Raw genomic sequence first — 22,996 nt, forward strand, 5'->3', positions numbered from 1 at the left:
GGCTGCCGAACAAGTCGTATCCTTTCAATGCTTCAGTTGTAGGTGGAGAAGTTTTCATATCTATACCTCCTCACACTCACATCTCCTCTCTCAGGCTTCTCTCTGGAGCTCTAGCAACAACAGGTCGGTGAGCCAATCAGAGGAGAGGAGGCTCCGAGCCTTCTCTCTTCTGATTGGCTGACTGTTTTCTGAGTGATCCAATAGAAATATAGCAGATTTCAGGTAAACACTACGGGGGAAAATGAATTTCACAGCAATCCATCCAATAGAAAAACAAAAAAATGGGAACCTGCTTGGGGCGTTGGAGGAAAAGTTGATAGGAATCGTCTCCTGGGGACCATGAATGTATTTTTGTGATAATCCATTGAATAGCTGTTGAGAAAAAGTGGTGGAAGAACAGACCGGCATGTTTTTCCAGAAATAATTTCACTGAAGAAACAAACACACAAACTATTTTCTCCTGAGGAAATGTTCTGTGGATCCACAGCAACATTCACAGTTTCTGGAAAGACATGTTGCTGTTTTTCTGTTTTTATTTTTAATTTCTGTAAAATTACTTATTAGCATTTGGTAAGAGTGTGACAACTTGGAAATCATGACCTGGGTCACCTCCCTCTTCACCTCCCAGCTGGTCTCTGTATCTGCCACCAACAGGCTCCACCTCCCGGCTAATCAGGATCAGCAGCCATGAATGAGACGCAGCGAGAGAGTCTGGAGAGCCCCGTCACTGACCCAGACATCACACTGTAACTGGGCCGCAAAGAAACGCTCAACCGCGAGCAGGAGGCCGGGACCCCGCGAGAACGGAAAGCAGGTGAAAGACCGTGGGGAAGATTTTTCAAATAAAGAAGAAGAAAGGGATTGACAGAGAAAAAGACAGGAGTAGAGAGAAATACTTCATCCTCCAGCTTCATCTGCACCATCCTGGTCAACCATCCACCGTCCACTCTGGGCCACCTCACACCCTCCCAGACAACACAAGGACCAAAGAGGCCGAGTGAGGAAGAAGAGGGGACCTCACAACATGTGTTGAGAGGTAAGTGGGGCAGGTGAACGTGGGTCAAGGCGCAGGGCTTAGCCTGCTACCAGGCCACAGTGCTGCTGCACTGCTGTAGCTTTAGGCCAAAGCCTCTTACTGCTCACTTCGTCCTGTGCCAGCACTTAAAGGAGCCATTATGTTCCCTTCAAGGAAATACAGTTGGCTCTGGTGCGTGTGTGTGTGTGTGTGTGTGTGTGTGTGTGTGTTGTATAAATCTGAATGTTTTTTTTTTTACTTCCAATTTAGATTCCATTAGAGATTATGTCTTGTCAGATAAGACAACAGTCTCTGTGATAAGAATGAATTCAGTGCAGAGGACTGAGAGGAACATAATTCCTGCTTTAAAAGTTGTTTGAAGGAACTAATAAACGTAAGATTAAGTCAAGGTAGCTTGACCAAAACATCTTAACTGATTAAATCAACGATTAATCTGCTGATTGTTTTTAAAATGATTTTTTATTAATGCTACAGACCATGAAATGGTCAAAAAAAGACTGGACAGAGCCCAAGGCAACGTCTGCAAATGTCTTGTTTTGTTTTAACAAAAACCTAAAGATATTAATTTCACAGAGAATTATAACTCTTCAGGGCCGCCCAAACTCGAGGGCCACGCAACTGCTTTTTACTGAGCTTTGCACCGCAGCTTCATGACCATAAGTTTCAGCTGAACGCTCCATAAAAACGATAGAAAATGGACCTCAAGGACGGATTTTCAGACGGGGGTTAAACTGCTGTTTTTCCAAGCTTAAAAATAAACTTTTACATTCATAATCAAAATACTAGGCACACACGGTTTAACAGCCACTACAATCAGGACGTGTTCTTAAAGTGTTTTTACATCAGGAATACTGACCATATAAAGAAGCTAAAACGTGTTGAGACGCACGTCTCTGTTTGAGCCTCACTGCTGCAGCTGAGCTCAGAAAAATTGGAAGAATTAGCTTTAAACAAAGAACTGGTTCAGTGATAATTCAACTTCATTCTGCTCCACTCCACTCAGTGAAATGTTGCTTTTCTGTTTCTGCCTGCACAAAGATCTGAACCGTTTGTTGACTGCTGTTATTTCCTCACATTAAACCTCACTCAGAGCTTTGTTAAAGGAAGTTTGACGTTTGGAAAATGCACTTACTGACTCTCTCGTCAAAGAGTTAGATGAGAAGGTTGATATCACTCTGACTGTTAAATATGAAGCTACAGCTAGGAGACATTTAGCTTAGCATAGTATAAAGACTCTGGAAGCTAGTTTGTCTTTCTTCAAACTGCCTCATGGGGTGAAAAGTAAAATATTTGTCACTGAAATTTAAAGTAGAGGTGCATTAAATAGAAATACTGAAAACATTTTAATTGATTTTGCTACTTTCCACCACTAAACTCTGCATTAAGAGTGTGAATATTATAAATGAACACACGTCTGTGTTTTGTTTTTTGCAGATACTAAACCACAGAGCTCGTGAAGACATGGAAGCATGGCTCTGAATCTGAATCCCTGCCATGTGAGTCAGAACTGATGCATGTACAGTACACGTACTTGTTACAGCAGCATTATAGGCCTCACACGCAGATTAGCAGCTGAGGCTTTAGCAAGATTGCTGTTGGCCTTTACATGAAAATCTCTGACCAGGTTGACTCAGGGTTTCTCAAGCTGAGATGACAGAAAGCTGAGATTTTGTTTTAACTCTCGGGTTTAATAAAGCTTCTTCCTGATGGTATATTTTGAATATTCTGACTTTGTGTGACGGATATGAATCAGTTTTGACTGTGTAATGGTTTTAGCTCTTGAAGAAATGTCTTTCTTGTCGTGGTCACAGTAGAAAGACAGATATACCTGTGATGCTACTTTCCATTCGTGCTAAACTAAAATCTTATTTAGCATACAAGTAATTATAAAACTTTGCGAAAAGAGTCTTGGGAAATTAAGATATGGTAATAAAATCATCCAATATGAGCTGATCATAGAAGTAAGAAACTAACAGTCTGACTAAGGTGAGATTTTCCTACATTATGTGAAGGTTTCTCAACCTTTTCTGGCCACGTTAGGAGCGATGAAGGTCAGTTAACCACCGTGGGTTCAGACTAACATACATGTATCTGAACAGCTGTTTGTGACTAAATACCTGACATTCCCATCAGCCTCCTGCCAAACTCACAGAGCTGCTGCAGACACACAGTCATGTCAGATTCAAGAAGTGTTGTCCAACCACTAGAGCTGTGCACAGGCCTAAGACTGAGGGACCATACGCTGGTCTTTAAGACGCAACCAACCTGCGCCTGACTGCTGCGTTCAAACACCTGAGGCTGTACAGTATTTGTCTCATTTCCAAACTGATGCCAGAGCAACAATAACAGATACCAATGTATTGACCTGTGTTTGCGTCTCATGTGAGGGTTGAGACCCTTAACGGTTGAGAAACTACATTTTATCCTCAACAAGGGATTAAACAGCAGTGTGTTAAGTTTTACAATCTGTTGTTTCAGCGCAACTTCGACACAAAGCGTTGTATTATTTCATCAGGCGGTCGGTTACTATCACAGCTTCTGTGGCAACTCCGACGTTCAGACTTGTGTGGTCAAGGTTTGAATTCTTTACAGCAGGTTTGTGTTTGTACGGCCACACAGTGGCTTTCAGTACAGACCTATAGGTCTGTGTTTGGGACAGTTGCCAGATTGGCACCCTGCGGTTCTGGATAAGAGGCTCTGTCTTGGAGTAAGCTGAACATATGAGGGACCAGAGACGAGCTGCATATGGATGAACTTGGCTGGAAATCAACTGCAGATGCTGTAAATCTGCGCTGCTGCTCCCCCAAAAGGTTTCCTGCCCCTATGTAAAATCTGTCTTTAATACAGACTCTTTTTGATTACTGTGTGTTAATCTACTTATTGCACCACTAATGGATCATTAATACACTTAGCCGACCACCCAACCCCACCCCCCTTATCTCTATCACTCATACAGTCTGGGCTGAGTCTGCTATTTATTTTACCAGCGTTTATATTCCCTAAAATAAATCTATTTGATTTAATTACATCTCCAAACTGGACTGTGTTAATTAGCAGTCGTCATACTAGAAGCATTTACTAGGGTAGCTTTTACACTGTCAACCCCTCAGTACACAACAACTGCAAAATGTGACCACGTAAAGATTCAAAGTTCCTCTTTCTTTGCTGACTGTAGTTACCCTGAAACAAAAAGCACGTCACTGTCGTTGTGAATGAGGGTAACAAAAGGAAAGACGGCTGAGTGGTGGGGGGGGGGGGAGAAAATGATTCAGCTGTCATAACTGTAACAACTATGCCATGTACTTAAGCGTTGGGATTAGCCCCAGGAATCCAAGTAAGCCTTTGACAGCCTCCAGCGGACCTTTCAACCCCCACCCCCACCCCACCCCTCAACCCCTCCTTTCTCCCCCTGGTCTCCCATGTCTCTGCTCTGACCCTGCTGTGTGCAGTGTTTGAATGAACGCGTTCTTTTGGGCACAAATTGGCCTGTTAGCCAACACTTTATCTGAGACACTGAGTCGTTAGAATAAAGACAGTAAACAAGTGACAGTACGTCTCTAACCGGTGCATTTACAACTGTGTATTTTGAAAAGCAGTTGCTCTTCAGAGCTTTTACAATTCACAGAAAATTATGACAATTTTGGCTTGAAAATTTGACAAATAAATGAATCCTTGACAAATTAATTAATTGACAAATTATTTCATCTTGAGTTTTGAGGGGCATTAGCTGAATAGAGCAAAGCATTTCTCAATCTTCTTCATATCAGATATGTTTGCTTTAACAGTCTGAGCACGTTGCAGTACGCTGGGTGCTGCACAGTTGAAGACAAAGCTTTGTTTTCAGTGTCTGTACACCAGATTAGTTTTTCAGTTTATGTATAATTCAGTTTGAAGAAGTCGTTTGTTCTCTCGGTTGTGTGATGTCTGTAACTTGTCGTCTCTGCAGAGGCCACACTTGGTGACTTCTGATGTCCTGGAATCAACCCGAGGCTGAACCATGGTCATTCTGCAGCAGGTAGGTTCATGTCGGGTGGAAAAGGCTCCAGCAGCTCAGCAGCTCGTCTCATCTGATTCTTTTCAATCTCAGGTTTTCACTAGGCCCCGCTCTCATTCATGAAGCTGATTCTGATTTCAAACAAATCCAGGTTTCTCATTTGTGGTCTGAAATGACTGTATCTAACACTAAAACTGTGCTGTGCTGTTTCCTGCTGACTTTTTAATGTTTCTTGATGATACATTTTAAAATGAAAAGCCTGTTGAAGGGTGTTAAATCTGCATGTGATGACTACATACATGCAGTAATGCTAAAACACTGAGGAGGCAAAAAGTCAGTTTCCTCTCCAGTTCATAATCCATAGAAGACATGATGGAAAATAACGAAGCAGCAGATCTTCTCTTGCACATTACAGCTACTTAGCCCTAATTTTAAGTTTGTCCTATAATGATCCTATCATCAAACAGTATGTTTCACAAGTAAAAATGATTTAAGGATGAGGAATAACCAATGAGTTTGACAAACGCAACGTATTTAATGCGAACTTGGTGCAACAATTTGGGAGTTTAGGGCTTCTGGGTAATGGCTGTTGAAGGAGGGCAGAAGGTTACTCATTATATTTTCCCTCCAGATTCTCCTCACAGTTTTGTCTTTAGGTTGGCGAAGTCATTACGTCGCCCCTGTAGGTGACACTGTGCATAAAAAAGTCTGCTTAAAACCCAGATAAGCAGAAGGCAATTATAATATCATTACGAGATAAGATGGAACTTGATAAATACTTGAGATTATCGCAACAGCAAAATCAGATGCAGCAAAATAAAAAGGGAAAGGAATTAAGAATATGAGAAAAGGAGGGTGTTAAAGGGTCAGTTCACCCAAATTAAGGAACGCACTTTCTCTCTTCTAAAGTGCAAATATAACAAAAATTATGTTTAATGGCATAAAATAAACTGTGTGAAAACTTAAAAAGTTTCAGTAGAAATCAAGTTTTAAAAAAAAAAAAAAAAAAAAAAGGATTTGTGCATCGTCGTTTCACATCTCAGTATCACGGCCATGTCCCAGCTCTCTAAATATAGCAGAAGCCGGCTTGTCTCCACACTCAGTCGGCCGTGGTTACCTCCTATCAGGCCATCAATAGTTTCTTGTCAATAACTAGATCCCGGTGCCTCAGAGTCCTGCGGGGCGCGACTCAGACACACTGGACTGTGTCAATCTGGGCTCAGAGCCTCGGCTGTGAATCTCGCTCAGTGGGAGACATCTGGATGTTGTTAAATGGAGGCAGGAATAGCATCGTTAAGGTCACGGTCTAGACTGTAGGGGTGAGCGCTGAGCCTCGTGTTTTTTCTGTTATGAAGAGATTTACCGGTGGCTTCTGTTCTGCTTCGCATCCAAACAAAACTGGGGACAGTCGAAATGTGCGATCATCTCACCATCTTCAAGATTTTTTAACCGTTTTTATAGTGAGATTTTAATTTAAGCCGAGATCAAACTCTTTTTCAGAAGCATTTTCACCTCATTTAAAACTAGAACATGTTCAGACATTCAAAACTTGAATTGAATAAAAATTGGTTTCAGTTAGCATATGTTTTATTTTATTTAAATATCTTAGCAGTTATTGGATGGACTGTCATGAAATGTGTTGAGGATGTTCATGTTTCCCACAGGATCAATCGTAGTAACTTTGGTGACTCCCTGAGTTTTTCTCTGGCTCCACAAGAAGAAGTGAAGTTGAAGTTATAACTTATCCACTGAAATATATCTCGACATCTACTAGATGGTCCTCTTACTTTTCCTTTTAGCGCCACCATTAGCATTTAGCTCAAAACACAGAGTCGCTAGCTTGTGCTTGTGCTAACACAGCTTGTACGATTGCGGTCAACTTAATAAGTGATGTAGCCAAAGTGGAGTCAGACTATAGTAGTTCAGTAAATTCAGTATTTTACTTTCAGGTTTAAATATAATATCCAATAACATCTGACGCTGTTCTACTCCATGTGAATTTGTTCCTTTTGAAATCAAAGGGTTTAAATTCATCTATCCAATAAACCCGTGTTTTAAATTAAACTGTTTTGTACAAATCCAGTCTGTCTTGAAATCAGTAGCAGTGTAATTCAGCTTTTGTGTGTGTGTGTGTGTGTGTGTGTGTGTGTGTGTGTGTGTGTGTGTGTGTGTGTTATTGAGGTGTTCATTTTTATTGGCACAAGCAGAGAGATTTGTTCTTTTCGTTTTGAGAAATATGTGTTGTAAGTACTTCAAGTTTTTTCAAGGGGACGTAATCTGTGACTTATCAGTAAAACCACTGCGACAGTATCAACACCCCGCAGGCAAGGATTCCAGCTAAATGACACTTAAAAGATAAAATCAGGATTTCAGCTGCACCCCACTAAAAATGAAACCACCCCCAGTCTTACATCCCAGCCCAAACAACATTAAGCTTTAAGGTCAGGAGTTACATCATCCCCTGTGTGGGCTGAGAGTGGTCTGTTTTAAGCCTTTTTCAGACTAAATCCACACAGAGAGTTGGCAGCTGAAAAAGTGTGAAAAGGGAAAACAACTCCTGGTCTGTGATGTAACTGTAACATTTCCTCTTTATTCAACATACATAACAAACTAATCACAGGCACGAATCAATAAGGTTGTAGGAGAGTATATAAAAAGGATAAAAGTTACATAGAACAACCAGTTCCTACCAACTTTTCCACTTCCCTTTTTCTTTTTAATGCTTAGTAAAGGTTTGATTGTACAGTACAAATTTATTTTCCTCTTTTAATGTTATTTTCTGATCCATATTTAACCACAGCTGTGTTTTATGACCCAGGGGGACTATGTGTGGTTGGACCTTAAAACGGGTCGAGAGTTTGACGTCCCTGTGGGAGCCGTGGTCAAACTCTGCGACTCCGGACAGATCCACGTCCTGGACGATGAAGGCCGGGTGAGTCCACAGCAGAGCGGGAAGTAAACGTGCTGTTATTGTCTATGCACGCTAAGTATAACCCTGTAGATACTGTCCAGTGTATCATTAGATGAAATCAGATGTTGTTTGGATTGACTGTTGTATATTTTACTAGACTTACCGCCAACCAGTCGAGTCGCAGGAAATATGGTCACAGTCTCTTGTCCCTGAGTTACAGTGTTGAATAATGAACAGAAGTGTTTTTGCAGAACATTAGGATGTCACAGTGAAATTGACCTTTGAACTTTTGGGTATAAAACACCATCACTTCATCATTTTATCCTTTTATCCTTTTAAACATTTCGTGGTAAATTCCGTCATTATTAGCACATGAATTCTTGAGTTGTGGCCAATAACTTATTTTGTGAGGTGACAGTGATCTTGACCTTTGACCTCTGGCCACCAAAATCTCATCAGGTCATCATTGAGTGCAAGTGAATGTTTGTGCCGAATTTAAAGAAGTTCATGAGAATGGGACGGACAGCCGGCCAGCGCTGAGGCGTAATAGTGGATATTATGATTAATTGATGAATCAGGGAAGAGTCACAGTGGTGGTCTGTGTGAAGCCTTTAAACTTAATTATAAGCAAAATCAATCAAATTTAATATCTCATCTACTTACTTTAATAACTGCTTCTTTTTCAACCGGTTTATTTCAGCTTATTTCTGTAGTTTTGACCATTACCTCCATCAATAATAATTACATTGCACTTAGTAAGTTAAGTGAGGTCACTGATAAACGTAGGAGTCATTCGTGATATTGTGACTGAGCGTACGATCTTTAAGAAACATCTGACAGTAGTGAGCGACAATTACCATCCTGTCAGACATGTGTTGTGTTTCCCGCCTCGATAAATGAGCGACGAGTGCGACGTTCTCACAGTTGATGGAAAAAACTACCAAAACAAGACCCAAGTTGTAACGAAGCTTCCAGGTCCCCGTCCCTCTGACTTACTCCCCCTCTCCCCCTCTCACACAGGAACACTGGATCTCCCCCCAGAATGCCACCAACATCAAACCCATGCACCCGACCTCCATCCACGGGGTGGAGGACATGATCCGTCTGGGCGACCTCAACGAAGCCGGCATCCTCCGCAACCTGCTCATCCGCTACAACGAATGCGTCATCTACGTGAGTGTCCCCCTGTAAACGCCCCTGTAGCTCCGTCTCTGCAGAGCGCTCAAATGTGTACAGTCACCTACAGTGTGACGGGGTGAAGAGGAGTAACTATTCTCCTCAATTCACCCAATTAAGTTCTTACTCAGGTTAAGCTGTTTACTTGTGCCTTCGACGCCTGCAGCAGAGTTTACTTGTTACTATAAATAAAGCCGAATATCCCCAGCTCACTCTGTGACTGAGAACTAGAGGTTCATTTTATAAAAGGGACAGAAACAGATTTGCTCATATCGTGTTTATCTCACGATTAGAGCTGTGACAATTAAGTGATTATTCCATCAACTCCATCTTTAGGTTTTCAACTGTTTGTCAGACAAAACGAGACAATTTGCCAACATTTTGCAGATCAAACGATTCATTAGTTAATTGAGGGAATAATCAGCAGATATCTGATGGTGACAGTAATCATTAGCTGCTCATTATTGTGACTTGCTGTTTTATAATTACGAGATAAAAGGCGGGACATCTTATTATGTGACCTCTTAAATGAGGAAGTTTTTGTTACATTGACACTGCAAACATGTTATTTCTTCAACATTGTTCGTCATGTAAAAGTCGCAAATCCGTCTCTCAAATAAAAGACAGTAAATGAAAGTCTGAAACATCTGCTCTTCTGCTGTCGGGTTCTTTGCAGACGTACACAGGCTCGATCCTGGTTGCAGTCAATCCGTACCAGCTGCTGCCCATCTACACTCCAGACCAGATCCGCCTCTACACCAACAAGAAGATCGGCGAGATGCCGCCGCACATATTCGCCATAGCAGACAACTGCTACTTCAACATGCAGCGGAACAACAAGGACCAGTGCTGCATCATCAGGTATGTGCGTGTATGTGAGTGCATGGGCTCCTTGATCTCATCTGGTCTCTTATGACAAAAACCTACTGAATGAAACCCTGTAAATGTGGAAAATATGTGGAAAAAAATGTGGAAAAATAGCAGTTGTCTCCGTGTGACAGCGGTGAGTCTGGAGCCGGGAAGACAGAAAGCACAAAGCTGATTCTGCAGTTCCTCGCAGCCATCAGCGGCCAACACTCCTGGATAGAGCAGCAAGTCCTGGAGGCCACGCCGATCCTCGAAGGTCAGACAAATCCAATCCACGTTTGTTAAATCAGTCATCTGTACAGTCTTTGTATTCCGCCTCTGTGCTTTGTTCCATCGCCTCACTCTCTGATTTGTGTAAATCCATTCAGCCTTTGGCAACGCCAAGACGATCCGTAACGACAACTCCAGCCGCTTTGGCAAATACATCGATATCCACTTCAACAAGCGAGGGGCCATCGAAGGAGCCAAGATAGAGCAGTACCTGCTGGAGAAGTCGCGAGTGTGTCGACAGGTGAGATATCAGATCATAGTTTACACCACTCTGCCTGAATTAAACACTTTCATACCTTCAGGTCTTTTTGAAATCTGGTGCCAATCAATACTTGTCTGGAGTCTATGAACATTTTAGTTTCTTCTTCTCCTTTTTCCTCCTCCAGGCTCCAGATGAGAGGAACTACCATGTTTTCTACTGCGTGTTGAAGGGGATGCCTCCAGAGATGAAAGCTAAGCTGGGCCTGGGCCTCGCCACAGACTACGCCTACCTCACCATGGTGAGTGTACGGCCGTGAGAGAGACTCACAGCCGTATTCATACTTATCGTTAACACGTCGTCTCGTTTGCGTTGTTACATGTTGCATGAAGCATCCAAACAAGGCTCCCAACAACCGGCTTTAATAACCTAAAGTTTAACCCTGCAGGGTAACTGTACGGAGTGCGACGGCCGAGACGACCTGAATGATTACTCCAGCATCCTGTCGGCCATGAAGGTCCTCATGTTCACCGAGACCGAGAACTGGGAGATTTCCAAGCTGCTGGCCGCCATCCTGCACATGGGAAACCTGCGATTCGAGGGTATGTCACTCTGCACGCACACTTCAGTCAGAAGCTTCAGTTTCTAATATCTAATCTAATCTTCTAATCCCATATTTTTCTGAGCCGTGAGGAAAAACGATTCTCTTTCTGGTGTCCTCAGCTCGGACGTATGACAACCTGGACGCCTGTGTGGTTGTCAGATCTCCTGACCTGGTGACCGCTGCTTCACTCATGGAGGTGTGTGTTCATATGAGTGTGTACTACACGTGTTTGTACTGGGGTTGTGCGATCTCATCCATAATCAGATCGTCCTATCATCGAACCAGAGAGCGAGCCTGTGGAGTTAAAAATAACTGTCATCACAAATAAATCATTAATTATTTTTATTTACATTTTATAATCACTGCATTCACAATAATCCCTCAAAATCAGCAGGAGCAGGAGTGAACTAACAGCTGTTTATGGCTTAATAAGCAGCTGTTAATTAAATGTAATATGAATTAAATACTACAAATAATGATAATAATAATAAGTTAATACATAAATGGAAAAACAAACCAAATGTCGTCTTGAAAAGATTGAAGCTTCTTTACATTGAAGTCAAAGTTGAACTTTATTCGTTCCATCACTGTTGTTCCTGTTTCCCCTCGTTTCTTTAAAGCTGCTTGTTGTTTTCTGCAGGTGGACCCAAAGGACGTGATGGTGTGTTTGACCACACGGACCCTGATCACTCGAGGTGAAAGTGTCGTCACGCCTCTCAGTGTGGGGCAGGGCCTGGACGTCAGGGATGCCTTTGTCAAGGTGCTGATCTGTGACTGCGTTAAAGCCCCTGAAAACTTGTCTCCTAATTATCACTACCCATAAATAAGCAGCTCAGCATTAAGAATTTAAGTACAAAAGGTTTAGAACGTCGAATGGTAAAAGCTGAAAAGATGATTCAGAGCAGAGATTTACAGAAATCTTACTGGTCCCTGAAGGGGGCCTGTGAGATGGAAGGTTTGTTTTGATATTGACTTTTCTCCTCCAGGGGATCTACGGCAGGCTGTTTGTCTGGATTGTGGATAAGATTAATGCTGCCATATTCAGACCGCCGTCCTGCGAGAGTAACATCATACGCAGGTCGATCGGGCTGCTGGACATCTTTGGCTTCGAGAACTTCATCGTCAACAGGTCGTTCATACTTTGTGGTTTGATTAGAAACAGTGTCAGGTCTGTTTTCGTAGCTCCATTTTTCATTTTCAAACTCTGTTATGTTTCTGTTCATTTAATACTCTCACACCTTCTTCTTCTCACTTTTCCCGCGCAGCTTTGAGCAGCTGTGCATCAACTTCGCCAACGAGAACCTGCAGCAGTTCTTCGTTCGCCACGTCTTCAAACTGGAGCAGGAGGAGTACAACCTGGAGGACATCAGCTGGCAGCACATCGAGTTCACGGACAACCAGGACGCGCTGGACATGATCGCCAACAAACCCATGAACATCATCTCCCTCATCGACGAGGAGAGCAAGTTCCCCAAGGTACAATCGCATTAAAAGGTGTAACCTTGAAGACCACTGGTATATTCTCTATAACATTCATGGATGATAAATGACATTTATCATTGATTCCTGGTTCTTTGTCGTTCGTCAGGGAACCGATGCGACGATGCTCTACAAGCTCAACTCACAGCACAAGCTCAACTCCAACTACATCCCCCCTAAAAACTGCTATGAAACCCAGTTTGGGATCCAACACTTTGCTGGTGTGGTGCATTACGAGACCAGAGGTGCGTTCGGTTTCATCGCTCTCATTCATTTTGCCGCGTGTTTTCATGCCTTCTCTCACTCATCTCTTGTTTATGATGGTTATACAGCTGATTAATTGTCAGATTAATCAGCTTCTTGTAGTTGCTCTAAGCAGCTTTGTGAATACCTCTGGTGCTAGAACTTAAATAACAATAATAATAAATATCCAGACTAAATATATCAACACACGGGCGTGAAATCACTCTCACAGTTTCTCTCTCGTCCTTCCTCCAGGATTCCTGGAGAAAAACCGGGACAGCCTCCACACCGACATCATCCAGCTCGTCCACTCGTCCAAGAACAAGTTCATCAAGCAGATCTTCCAGGCTGACGTGGCCATGGTGAGAGCCAAAGGATTTTACCACACACCAATACTTATAATGGTGGACTAATATTTTTCACCTCCTTTTTTTGTCGCTGTTGTCTTTCAGGAGATAATGTCATTGGTGACTTTTGCCTCCCTTTAGCTTTTCTCCTCACAGCACTGGCTTTTTACTAATGGCACACCCCTCCTCTCATTCTGCTGTCTCTTCTCTGTGTGCTCCGTCTTTTCCTCTGACATCAGTTTCTTTGTGGCTATCAGCAGCCCAGCACCCCTGCTCCCAAGGTAATCAACGGCCTCTAGCGACATGCGCTCACTCAAACCCTGTGTGTGTGTGTGTGTTTGTGTGTTTTTGTGTGTGTTTAAACTGAATAAAAACCCAAGAATCCACACATTCACGCCTCCATCGAGCAGCATCCCTCTCTCCTTTTAAGCTCTTCTCTTTTATTCCACAGGTGTGAACTTTGTCGTAGCAGAAACCAAAAGGAAAATTGTGTTGATTTGAGGAAATTTATAGAGAAGTTTATGAACATTAATGAGCAAACTCTCTGACACCTGATTCTCTCTCACCAGGTTTAACATGAAAAAGTCTAATGTGGTTCAAGGGAGTTGAACCTCTCAAAGGCGTTTGAGGCTTTTGAAACAGGAAGTTATATTTTGGCGTTACTGAAACAACTGCAGCGAAGAGAGGTGTCAGAGATTTTGTGTTGTTTCCTGTTATATTTGTAGTAGCAGTAGTAATGTGTTTGCACCCTGTGTTTGCGTTGTGTAACTTATGCTTGTGTCAAAAGTAGTTATTAATCACCGCTGTGTGGAAACACGATGTTTATCTGGACAAAACTGAAAACCTGATTGTTTGATAGTTGAGATTGTTCACACAGAAACATGGAAAGCAATAATCTTATAATAAGCAATCATTAGATATAACGATTGAAAATATATAAATGTTTAGTTTCAAGATGCTGTGAAATTATGATCAAATCATAAAAATCTATATCAATAGTTAACATCAGTAGAAACACAGTGGAGCTCTATGGCACAAACCAATGAGCTAAACAGGCTTAAACTTTTCTTTCAATAAAATGTAGATAATCACCAATCACGTCCTTTAAAAGGTTTTTTCTCAGACATAATCAGAAACCTAAAGGAATGTGCGGGTAGGTCAGTGTCACAGATCACACTTTAGCAATACTGCTATGACAAAATAAATTTGGAAATTAAAATGACGTGGAGTTGGAACGATTATCATTTAATTTTCTGCATTTGCACAAAATATATATTTATTAATATATATTTTCTGGCATTTTACAGACCAAACTTTTAAACTTTTAAACTTGAACAGACACAACCACAGAATAATAACAAAAATAAAAAACAGTGAATCTGTGTGTGTGTGTGTGTGTGTGTGTGTGTGTGTGTGTGTGTGTGTGTGTGTGTGTGTGTGTGTGTGTGTGTGATTGTGCAGGGTGCTGAGACGAGGAAGCGCTCTCCCACTCTGAGCAGTCAGTTCAAACGCTCCCTGGAGATGCTGATGCGGACTCTCAGCGTGTGTCAGCCGTTCTTCGTTCGCTGTGTAAAACCCAACGAGTTCAAAAGACCCATGGTGAGTGAAATTTATGTGTGTGTGTGTGTGTGTGTGTGTGTGTGTGTGTGTGTGTGTTGGAATTAATTCAAAACCTTATCGCAGGTTGAAGTTTTCTTTGTCCCAGTGTCATACACCTGCCATCATTTCTCATCTTATTAAACGTCACCAAACAAATTCCTAAAATAACCGGCGACATTGAGCTGCTGCTGTAAAATGTCTCTGTCCTCTTACGCAGGCTGTGCTGGTTGGTTTCCTTTGACTTCTAGATTTAAAGTTACATGTTTTGTTTTTGTTTTTTTTTCTTGTGTTTTCTCTCAGTTATTTGACAGAGAGCTGTGCATTCGTCAGCTGCGCTACTCCGGCATGATGGAGACCATCCGGATCAGGCGGGCCGGTTATCCCATCAGATACACCTTTGCTGAGTTTGTGGACCGTTACCGAGTCCTCATGCCTGGCGTCAAACCTGCTCACAAACAGGTCAGCAACATAAAACCACTGACACCTGTCACACACCTGTCTCCGCTGCCTCCTTTAGTCCGGGTTAGTCCCGTTTGAATGAGGCGCCAGTGTCGTTAATAAAGGATCAGTTCACTCAGACGACGACTACTACTTCTACTATAAAGAATTAGCTCCAGCAAAAAGAAAAGAATATGTTTCTGTAATATATAAAATGAGTATCACACAGTATCTGATGAGTCTGGGAGTCGTCACCTTGACGAACTTCTCTCTCCCTCCAGGAGGACCTACGAGGGACCTGCCAGCAGATCGTCCAGGCCCGGCTGGGGAAACATGACGACTGGCAGATCGGGAAGACCAAGATTTTCCTGAAGGTTGTGCATCATTTATACTGACATTAAAAAAAAGGAGATTTAATGAGGTTCCAGTTTGTTTAATTTCTTTGGCCGCTGTGTGTTTTCATCAGGACCACCACGACATGCAGCTGGAGATCGAGAGAGACAAGGCCATCACTGACAAGGTCATCCTCATCCAGAAGGCTGTTCGCGGACTTAAAGAGAGGTCAGGAACTTATCGGACAGAGCTGTAGATCTACATGCAGAATACAGAGCCCCTGAAGTCCTGAAGGATCACATTATTTTATTATCTTGTACACGTTATTGTTTTTCTTTTTAAATAAGAGCGTGTTTGATGAATGAAACCTCCATGTTCCTTTTCCTGTTCAGCTCTAAAGGAAGGATTCAGGAAGCGGTTCTTTTCGGTCCTGGTGTCAGATCTAATTTCTGTCTCCTCTGTCGTCACTCTTCTTCAGGACTAACTTTCTCAGAGTGAAGAGAGCTGTGATTTTTATCCAAAAGGTCTGGAGGGGTTATCGGTGCAGGAAGGATTACCAAATTGTGAGTCCTTTACACCGTCAATGTGAAGAGTTGTAGTTTTCCCTGAAAAACTCACTGTTTATTTGCTATGAGCTGCGTAAGTCACGTGTCACCATGTCATTACTGCACCTTTTCTTTTCCTGTCCTCCAGATGCAGTCGGGCTTCCTGCGCCTCCAGGCCGTCTACAGGTCGAGGAAGCACTACAGAAGCTACCGGATGACTCGCCTCCGCGTGACTCTCATCCAAGCCCGTTGCCGTGGTTTCCTGATCCGGCAGACATTCTGGCGGCGTCTGCGTGCCGTGTTGACCATCCAGGCCTACACCAGGGGCATGATAGCCAGACGCCTCTGCCAGAGGCTCAGGGCAGAGGTAAAGAGTTACTATATTTACTACTGCTACTTGAATCATGTTGATGACAAGCCAGACAGAGAGGGACACTCGTGTTGAGGGCGGACGTCACACATTTTATTGTTTACTTGGTTGAAAGAAACTGTGAAGCCTTATTACGTTTGTTCATGTAATGCAGTGATTAGATACTGTTGGAGGTTTTTCTCACACAACACCAACGACTTGCTGGATATTGTGTCAGCAGCTGATTTTAAGGGATTCATTTTGGGAGACACTCTTGTTAATATGAAGCTACAGCCAGCAGGTGGTTAGCTTAGCTTAGCACAAAGACTGGAAACAGGGGGAAACAGCTAGCCTTTGTCAGAAAAGCACCTCTGAAACAACCTAATTAACTCATAATATCTAGTTTGTTTATTATGTACAAGTTGTGATTTTCTTACCTTTGGAAAGAGGCTAGCTGTTTCCCTCCATTTTCAGTCTTTATGCTAAGCTAAGCTAAAAAAGCTAAAATAAATAGATTATTTTCTGATTATTTTCTGATATATTTTCAAATAGACATACCAAGAGTAAAAGGTGCTGGATTCCGAATCCAATCAATACCTAAAGTTTATTTCCTTTTCTGAACATGTTGCCAATGACAAGAGTATTGGGCAATTGCAGAATATAAAGTTTTAATTATTTTTCAAATTATTTTCAAAGTGATTGTTTCATTTGTATATTTTACATAATTTATTCATGTTCAAATATCTTTCATAATTACTTATTTATTTTTGTTTATTCATTTTGTATTGAACACTGGCCTAAAACATTGTCACCGTAAAAACCTTCTTTTTTACCGTCTTTTTAAATGAGTTTGTTTGAACATGATTTCATGTCTTTTTGTTGCATCACAGAAATGTTTGTGAGCTTTTTAACGATGTTTGTGTTTTTAGTAAACAAAAAGAAAAATGCAGTTTTTTTTTTTTCTGCCATTGTTGCACATTTCCTAAATAAATCATTTGTTTTGTAAATGTTTGTTTAATCTCAGTTTGTTATTAAATTGATTAGAAATTTAAATAGCAGCTTTTAGAGAAATGTCAGATAATATTCCTGAGCAGGTTCCAGCGATCCGACGATGAAGACGTCAAGTGGAAGAACTGGTCCAGAGGCGGCTGCTGTTACATGTTGTCAATGTTGTGTATATATTTGTGTTATGACATTGACCTCCACACTGCTTTTTATTACATTATACTAAGTTTAAATTTATTCTGCTGTAGCATTTACCATAAGCCCTTATTAACAGGTAAACGTACTTTATATTGTGTTCAGCTTTGATTAATGGTGTCTAGTCATGTAATTCTTAGAATAATGTCTTTTTGTTTACACGTGTGATGTTTCCCCTCAGTTCCTCAGTTCTAGTTTTAAACAGACAAGAATTAAAGAACAGAAGAAGTAAAATACTACTCGGCTCAACACCCTACCTGCCTCTGTGAACCCTGGTGCCTCTGTTTCCTCCCCTCACAGCTGCAGCGTCGCCTGGAAGCCGAGCGCCAGCGCCTGGCCGAGGAGGAGCAGCTGCGAAACCAGATGACGGCTCGGCGGGCCAAGGCGGAGGCCGAGAGGAAACACCAGCAGCGGCTCGTACAACTGGTCCAGCAGCAGGAGGAGAGGGAGCGGGAGGAGAGGGAGGAGGCGAGGAGGAAGAAGGAGATGCTGGAGCAGATGGAGAGGGAGAAGGAGCAGCCCGTCGATCACTCTGACATGGTCGACCGTGTGTTCGGTTTCCTGGGGAACTCGGGGCCGTTACCCAATCAGGACGGACAAGCGCCATCTGGCTTTGAAGTACGTGTTTGTGGTTTTTGTTTTTCTGCTGTTCCTGTTTCCGTCTCATCCTGACTGGGTATTTTATTGATGCGTTTCTTTGCGTGTATTCTCCCGCCACGCAGGACTTGGAGAACACTCCTCACGGCGAGGAGGCCGAGGAGGAGGTGCTGAATGAAGCTCCGCCGTTACCTGACGAAGAAGAGGAGGATTTGTCCGAGTACAAGTTCTCCAAGTTTGCGGCCACCTACTTCCAGGGCGTTTCCACTCACACCTACATCAGACGGCCGCTGAAACAACCTCTGCTTTTCCACGAGGATGAAGGAGATCAGCTGGTGAGACTGACCTGTGATCTCAGCTGTTCACTCAGTTATTCACATTATTTAACTCACTTAAAGGAACAGTTGTATATTTTAGGATATATGATTAATCGCTTTCTTGTCCCAGGGTTCGATGACGAGATTGATACCACTCCCATGTCTGTGTGTTAATTAGCCTAGCTTAGCATAAGCAGGGTTTCTCCTTAGTTGTCGTTAGAGGTCAACAAAGCGAAGCACGTGTGTTACTCACCTTTCTGCTGATTTAAACGTCCTGTCCTGTCCTCCAGGCTGCATTAGCCGTCTGGATCACCGTGCTGAGGTTCATGGGGGATCTCCCTGAGCCCAAGTGCCAGATGGTCATTAATGACGGCAGTGAGAAGATCCCCGTCATGACCAAGATCTACGAAACCCTCGGCAAGAGGACCTACAAGAGGGAGCTGCAGGAGCTGCAGGTGGAAGGAGAGGTGGGAGGAAATTAGTGTTGAGCATTTTGCCAGCATGAGGAAGGAGGACGGTCACGTTACTGATGGTCACATCTAGCACCAACAGTGGAAGCTGTAATCAAACTGTCGTTGTGTCTACAGAACAGCTCCATAGACATCCAGAAGAGGAACAGCGTCAGACATAAACTTGTGTCTCTCACCCTGAAGAGGAAAACCAAGATCACGGAGGAGGTGAGATTCAAACCAGCAACAACTTCTGATCTTATCACCAGTGTTTTATCTTTATACATCTGTAATTTTAGCTTTTAGCTGCCACTTACACTGACAATAGCAAATATTTTCAATTCAAATTCATTTATATAGCACAAACAATCAACACAGAAAATCAAACATCAATAGAAAAGAAAACAGCACAACAAACAAGCAAACAAAATGAGGGCGACAGCTTATCGTGGCTGGAACTCTGATGAGAATAAATATGTTTTGATTTGATGTTATGATTGGAAAGAGATGATGGGTGGGGTGGATGTGATCGTCCAAAGATCTGAGGAGCCTGGATGTATTGTACAGGGTTATCAGGTCTGTGATGTTAAGTGTTTGTCGTCTCTTTTTATTAATTTTATCTCTTTAATGTCTGCGGCAGGTCACCAGGCGGCTGACAGATGGCGACTACGCCCTCCAGGGGAACAGCATGCTGGAGGACCGACCCACCTCCAACCTGGAGAAGCTTCACTTCATCATCGGCAACGGCATCTTACGCCCCGCTCTCAGGTGACCTACGAGCAGCTGTGGTTTTAATGCTGCCACTTCCTTTTAATAATGTCTTCACAGAATCCAGACCTGCAGCTTTAAATCTATAAGCTTTAATGTTTTAATGCCTCACTAGCGCCCCCTTGTGGCCGCAGTGTTGCTGACACCCTGCTGGATTATTATGCTGAAAAAATCAATCACATACTGAGATTTTATGTTCTTATGAACTGACTTGTGGTTGGTACTAGAAAACAAACCCTCTAGTTTTAGAGGAAAGTTCATTGAGCATCCAAACTGGAAAAGGTTAATCCTCTCAGGAGCATGAATGTGCTGAGGAAATAGTTTAGATTTTGTAGAAGGGGAAATTCTGGCCTGATAGTCGAGGAAAGATAAAGGTAATATTACACTGAAATCCGATTTACTTAGTTTCCCATTATAATCCTATTGTAATCTCAAGCCGGCTCAGGCAGATCCAAAGGTCAGAGGTCACCTTTGTTCTTCTCTGACTGAACGGATGCACTCGGTCGGCCAGTACAATTATTATTCTATCGATATTCTTTCACTATTTAGTACATTTAATACTTTTTAAGAAATTAAAATCTCATGTTTTTGCTCACTTCCCTGTAAGTAGGAGCACGTTTTCCAGATAAATGTGTTTTAAGCTTCACCCTCAGGGTCGAGTTATTTCCTAAGTTGCTTCTTCAGAGAGTTCTCGAACTGCAGAAGTTTGATGGTTTTGATCTGGTGTCGTTTCTCCGCCTCAGGGACGAGATCTACTGTCAGATCTGCAAACAGCTCACTCAGAACCCGTCCAAGAGCAGCCACGCCCGAGGATGGATCCTGCTGTCGCTCTGCGTAGGCTGCTTCGCCCCGTCCGAAAAGTTTGTCAAAGTAAGAAACATCTGGCTCCTCTCCATCTCTGTTGGGTATACGTCCCGATGTTAGGTGATATTGAAGTGATATGATATTTTTCTTCCTCGTTTGTTGCTTGTTTTTACTCTTTGTTGCTCATGTTTGTAACTATTGGTGCAAACACTCAGGAAATGAAGATTGCAAGTGATGAAAATACACTTAAAGGGAGAGGAAAGATGTTGAAAAGTCAGCAATCTCACTGAAACCAAAACAGAATAAAAGATTTACAAAGATGGAGTTTTACTCAAAGAACAACACAACAACACAACATCTCTACCGACCGTCGTTCCTGTCCGATGTCTGCACTTCATCGATCCCAGACTGAGGAGCAGTTTTTGTTGTGAAAAACATGATACGGAGCAAATAAATCCTGTTTATCGTCCTAAAAGGCAGAATCCACCTGAGGGAATAGACGGAGCAAATCAATTACTGGAAACACTCACAGTCACAACGTCTCTGTGTCTCCATCATAAAAGCTCGGGAGTCTGAGGTTGTATCAAAGAAAGAAACCGAAATCCATAAAAGCCATCAAAGAAAATAAATAAATAAATAAATAAAAGACATTAAAAGTAAATAAAGTTAGTAAAGGAAGATTCCACTCAAATACTGTTTATATTGGTTTAATGATGATTTAATGAAGGTTTTTTTTCTTCTTGATCCTTTTCCCTGTGTTTCTAGTATTTACGGACGTTTTTGATCAACGGTCCCCCTGGTTACGCTCCGTACTGCGAGGAAAGGTTGAGGAGGACATTTGTCAATCGTACACGGACTCAGCCGCCATCGTGGTTGGAACTGCAGGTATTCAACTTACTTCTTGCTCTGTGTTTTGCTGTTGTCAGGGAATCTTCAGGAACTAATCATAACTAATCATAAAACAAGTCCAAATCTGCAAGTTGGGTGAGGAAATTTTACTTATTTGCATTTGAGCTCTACATGAAATAAAACAAATATTATTTTATTCAAGGAAATTCTTTAATTAAATTGATTTTCTTCGAGAAAAGTGGAATTGTTTTTATAAATGTGAGATTTTTAGGACATAATGTTGAATTACCGTTGAACACTTTGTTATTAAATACTTAAATTTGAATCTGTTTTTTTGCACCTTAAGGCCACTAAATCTAAGAAGCCCATCATGCTACCAGTTACATTTATGGATGGCACCACCAAGACCCTCTTGGCAGACTCGGCCACCACGGCCAGCGAGCTCTGCAACGCTCTGGCGGACAAGATCAACCTGAGAGATCGATTTGGCTTCTCACTGTACATCGCCCTGTTTGACAAGGTAAAACCAGAACCACGGACGGATCGTGATACACTGGGGCCCCTGGGCAGAGACATGTAAAAGCCCCCCCCCACCCTCATATTTACCCCCAAACTGAAAGGGACATAAAACGACTACAAACAATGCGACTCCAATCATTTTGTGTCTCTTTGTGGTCATTTTGAGTTGCTTTGTAATTGTTTCTTTTTTTGTGTCTCTTTGTGGTTGTTTTTGTGTCTTTGTGGTCGTATTGTGTCGTTTTGTGTCTCTTTGTGGTCGTATTGTGTCGTTTTGTGTCTCTTTGTGGTTGTTTTGTGTCTTTTTGTGGTCATTTTGTGTCATTTTGTGTCTCTTTGTGGTCGTATTGTGTCGTTTTGTGTCTCTTTGTGTCTCTTTGTGGTCATTTTGTGTCTCTTTGTGGTCGTTTTGTGTCTCTTTGTGGTCGTTTTGTGTCTTTTTGTGTCTCTTTGTGGTCGTTTTGTGTCGTTTTGTGTCTCTTTGTGGTTGTTTTGTGTCTTTTTGTGGTCGTTTTGCGTCGTTTTGTGGTCATCTTGTGTCATTTTGTGTCTTTTTGTGGTCGTTTTGTGTCCCTTTGTTTTCATTTGTGTTGTTTTGTGTCTCTTTGTTTTCGTTTGTGTCATTTTGTGTCTCTTTGTGGTCACTCTGCATTTCTATGTAGATGCTTATGTTGTGTTTCTTAGTGGTCATTTTGTGTCTCTTTGTAGTTATTCTGCGTTTCCTTATGGTCACATCATCTTTTGTGTCTGTTTGTGGTCGTTTTGTGTCTCTTTGTAGTCGCTTCTTCTTTTGTATCTGTTTGTGGTCGTTTTGTGTCTCTTTGTAGCCGTTTTACGTCTCTTTGTGTTTTTCTCTCTTTATAGTCGTCTTGTGTCTCTTTGTAGTCAATTCATCTTTTGTGTTTGTTTTGTGTCTCTTTATAGTCGTTCTGTGTCTCTTTGTGGTCGCCTTGAGTTTCTTTGTCCATCCCATAAATATCACTGAGAGTAGTCTAAACAACAGAAACTCCTCTCTGTAGGATGCAATACAATTCAACAGCACCACAAACTACAGCCTCCAAAATGACATTGAACATCCAAAATGACATTGATGACATTAAAACCTT

At 42.1% G+C, this 22,996-nt stretch overlaps 1 protein-coding gene across 1 annotated transcript in view; it reads left to right on the forward strand.

Annotated features, from left to right (window-relative positions):
- The first annotated feature begins 677 nt into the window (after positions 1-677).
- The window catches only part of myo7ab (myosin VIIAb), a 31,804-nt gene continuing 9,485 nt past the window's right edge, over positions 678-22,996 (forward strand). The window contains exons 1-30 of the mRNA XM_056396810.1: positions 678-1,036; positions 2,471-2,532; positions 4,983-5,051; positions 7,849-7,962; positions 8,962-9,114; positions 9,794-9,978; positions 10,119-10,240; positions 10,353-10,495; positions 10,641-10,754; positions 10,902-11,055; positions 11,177-11,253; positions 11,698-11,817; positions 12,044-12,186; positions 12,323-12,533; positions 12,646-12,781; positions 13,035-13,141; positions 14,588-14,725; positions 15,026-15,184; positions 15,445-15,537; positions 15,630-15,724; positions 15,975-16,059; positions 16,190-16,408; positions 17,891-18,208; positions 18,313-18,522; positions 18,795-18,971; positions 19,092-19,181; positions 19,594-19,721; positions 20,465-20,591; positions 21,291-21,410; positions 21,721-21,894. Coding sequence (XP_056252785.1) covers positions 5,034-5,051; positions 7,849-7,962; positions 8,962-9,114; positions 9,794-9,978; positions 10,119-10,240; positions 10,353-10,495; positions 10,641-10,754; positions 10,902-11,055; positions 11,177-11,253; positions 11,698-11,817; positions 12,044-12,186; positions 12,323-12,533; positions 12,646-12,781; positions 13,035-13,141; positions 14,588-14,725; positions 15,026-15,184; positions 15,445-15,537; positions 15,630-15,724; positions 15,975-16,059; positions 16,190-16,408; positions 17,891-18,208; positions 18,313-18,522; positions 18,795-18,971; positions 19,092-19,181; positions 19,594-19,721; positions 20,465-20,591; positions 21,291-21,410; positions 21,721-21,894 — 3,930 coding nt within the window. The 5' untranslated portion in view covers positions 678-1,036; positions 2,471-2,532; positions 4,983-5,033. The remainder of the gene's footprint in view (positions 1,037-2,470; positions 2,533-4,982; positions 5,052-7,848; positions 7,963-8,961; positions 9,115-9,793; positions 9,979-10,118; positions 10,241-10,352; positions 10,496-10,640; positions 10,755-10,901; positions 11,056-11,176; positions 11,254-11,697; positions 11,818-12,043; positions 12,187-12,322; positions 12,534-12,645; positions 12,782-13,034; positions 13,142-14,587; positions 14,726-15,025; positions 15,185-15,444; positions 15,538-15,629; positions 15,725-15,974; positions 16,060-16,189; positions 16,409-17,890; positions 18,209-18,312; positions 18,523-18,794; positions 18,972-19,091; positions 19,182-19,593; positions 19,722-20,464; positions 20,592-21,290; positions 21,411-21,720; positions 21,895-22,996) is intronic.

Source organism: Seriola aureovittata, chromosome 15 (assembly GCF_021018895.1).
Source record: "Seriola aureovittata isolate HTS-2021-v1 ecotype China chromosome 15, ASM2101889v1, whole genome shotgun sequence".
NCBI lineage: Eukaryota > Metazoa > Chordata > Actinopteri > Carangiformes > Carangidae > Seriola > Seriola aureovittata.